The 2,178-nt window shown below is 32.9% G+C and overlaps 1 protein-coding gene across 1 annotated transcript; it reads right to left on the reverse strand.

The window, feature by feature from the left end:
- LOC111366015 (short-chain dehydrogenase TIC 32, chloroplastic-like) lies at positions 1 to 2,043 on the reverse strand. Its single transcript, XM_022986632.1, has 3 exons — positions 1,777 to 2,043; positions 1,482 to 1,560; positions 1 to 318 (listed from the first exon to the last, which is right to left on the reverse strand). Exons 1-3 carry the CDS (start codon positions 1,893 to 1,895, stop codon positions 199 to 201), a joined length of 318 nt encoding a protein of 105 aa, XP_022842400.1. The 5' UTR covers positions 1,896 to 2,043; the 3' UTR covers positions 1 to 198.
- Between the last annotated feature and the right edge of the window lie 135 nt (positions 2,044 to 2,178).

Consider the following 2,178-nt stretch of genomic DNA (forward strand, 5'->3'; position numbering starts at 1 on the left):
TTTTTTTTTTTGTACTGTGGATGGACGTAGGCAAATTGACAAACCAGTTAAATTTATGTTTGTTGATCTTATTGTTTTTCTTTTATTCGATTTTAGTTTTTATTGTTTACTTTTGCACAATAGATTCCAACGGAAGCAAAATTCCAAACATGCAACCGAAAATTAGTCGATAATTTGTTATGGAGGCATTAAATCAAATCATTTAAATATACTTTTGAAACCACCCAAGTTACCTTTAAAAACACCAAATCTATCGAAAAGATTGGTTACAATTGCTCCAGGGTGAAGTGAATTTGCAGTTATTTCTTCTCCATCTTCCTGTCCAAGGAATAAATTGCCAAATTTCAATAAATTAAATACAAGCATTTGAATTAGAAACTTTTTCTCCGGTATGAAATAAGAAAAGAATATTAAACTCACAAAAAAAAACCACTGTCAACTCATCCAAAAATTGAACTTCAATTTTCAGATGTTCAAAATGTAGTGACGACAGGCAGCAGAGAATGTGGTTTCCAGTATCACTTGAATCTTTTACCAAGGAATTTAAAGCATACATGGGAAGTGTTCATAAACGGTTTAAATTATAAATATATAAAAATGAGTGGTGGATAAGTGCATAGCACTTGTGGATTCCTCGATATGTGCGGATAAAAAGTGACTTTGAGTGTTCATAAATCGTTTGCAAACATAAACCAAACATAGGCTTATATGCAAAAGTGATTTCAATAATATGAATATACAATATACCAGCTTCAAAATGAGATTGGATGTGTGTTTTGTACGTGCGTTTTTTTCCTTTATAGTTTTCTTTTTTAGGGTTCGTTGGAGATATACCTATGAGATAAAACCAATATAAGAAATTTTTAAGCTTTCTTTACCAATCCCAAAAACCTCATGAGATCTCCTCAATCTTATGAGGTTAGACTTTCATGGTATTCAAATGCAAACGCCAAAAAAAAGTATCTATCACTTGTCATCTACTATTGTTTAGCATCTGAGAGAAATGAAATGGGGTAAGATATATATTTTGTTTCAATAGCATTGAAAATTTTCACTAAATGGGTTAAGGGTAGTTTCTCAAGTGAAGAACCGACGCCCTATTAGAGGAGTACTTAGGACACATTTGATAGGACTTTTGAAAAATCAAAAGCTGTAATTTGTCTAACTAAAAGAGTTTTTGGAGGAAATAATCCCAAGGTAGTTCATTCAAGAAACTCTTCTATAAGAAGTAAAAATAAAAGTTGAAGTCCTACCAAACATGTTCTTATACTATTAACCGAATGCAGAGCTCATAGAGAAAGAGTTATTTATGACTGCATTAGCTATCGAACCTAGTCACCCCAAGAAGGGTATCAAGTTTAAGTTCATTGCAATTATAAAGGAAGTTCCTCATTATCTTTCTTAAAATTCCTGATCATTTCTCACAAAAATCGTAGGATGAATGATGAAGCTTGTTCGGAAGTGCACATCGAATTAAGTACCTTTAATCGCCTCGCCAGCTCATTTGTATGGAGTATGTTAGCTAGTTTTGACTGGCCATACGCAGCCAAGGTCTTGTACCTGCACGTAGACAATAAAAATCACATGCGAAAGTATATCATCTTCCTTGAATTCATAACATGATCCCAGAGTTGAATACAAATCTCCATATTCGAGTAGATATTTTAAGCCAGATGTTAATTCACAAAATCTAGAACGAAACTCAACTACACTCATATGTTAATTCACAGAATCGAGAATGGAACTCAACAACACTCAGAAAATAGAATCAAATACCCTTCTTTATCATTGAGTCTATCGAAACGTATTCCTTCTTTATAAGTATATCGGTGTCCCTCTGATGAAACATTCACAATTCTTCCCTCTCTCTTCATCTCACGAGCCGTTTTTGTCATGGTTTCTATTAACAAATGCGTTAAAAGAAAATGACCTGCAAATAAGAAAGAGAAGTGAATTCAAGGACAATGAAAATAAAGCAGAAAACGAGGTGCATTTGGCGTTCAATTTTAGTTTCTTGCTTCAATCTGAAATTTAAGATGATCTGGATTTGACTACTTTTAAGTAACTTTTTCTGACTAGAAAATGTAATTTTTAGATATATAAACAAGCTATTACTGCACTATATGCAACACAAGCATGCAGTCCAATGTTGTCTCCAGAGTATTTCGTAATATCTCA

This window comes from Olea europaea, chromosome 2, assembly GCF_002742605.1.
Source record: "Olea europaea var. sylvestris chromosome 2, O_europaea_v1, whole genome shotgun sequence".
Taxonomy (NCBI): Eukaryota; Viridiplantae; Streptophyta; class Magnoliopsida; order Lamiales; family Oleaceae; genus Olea; species Olea europaea.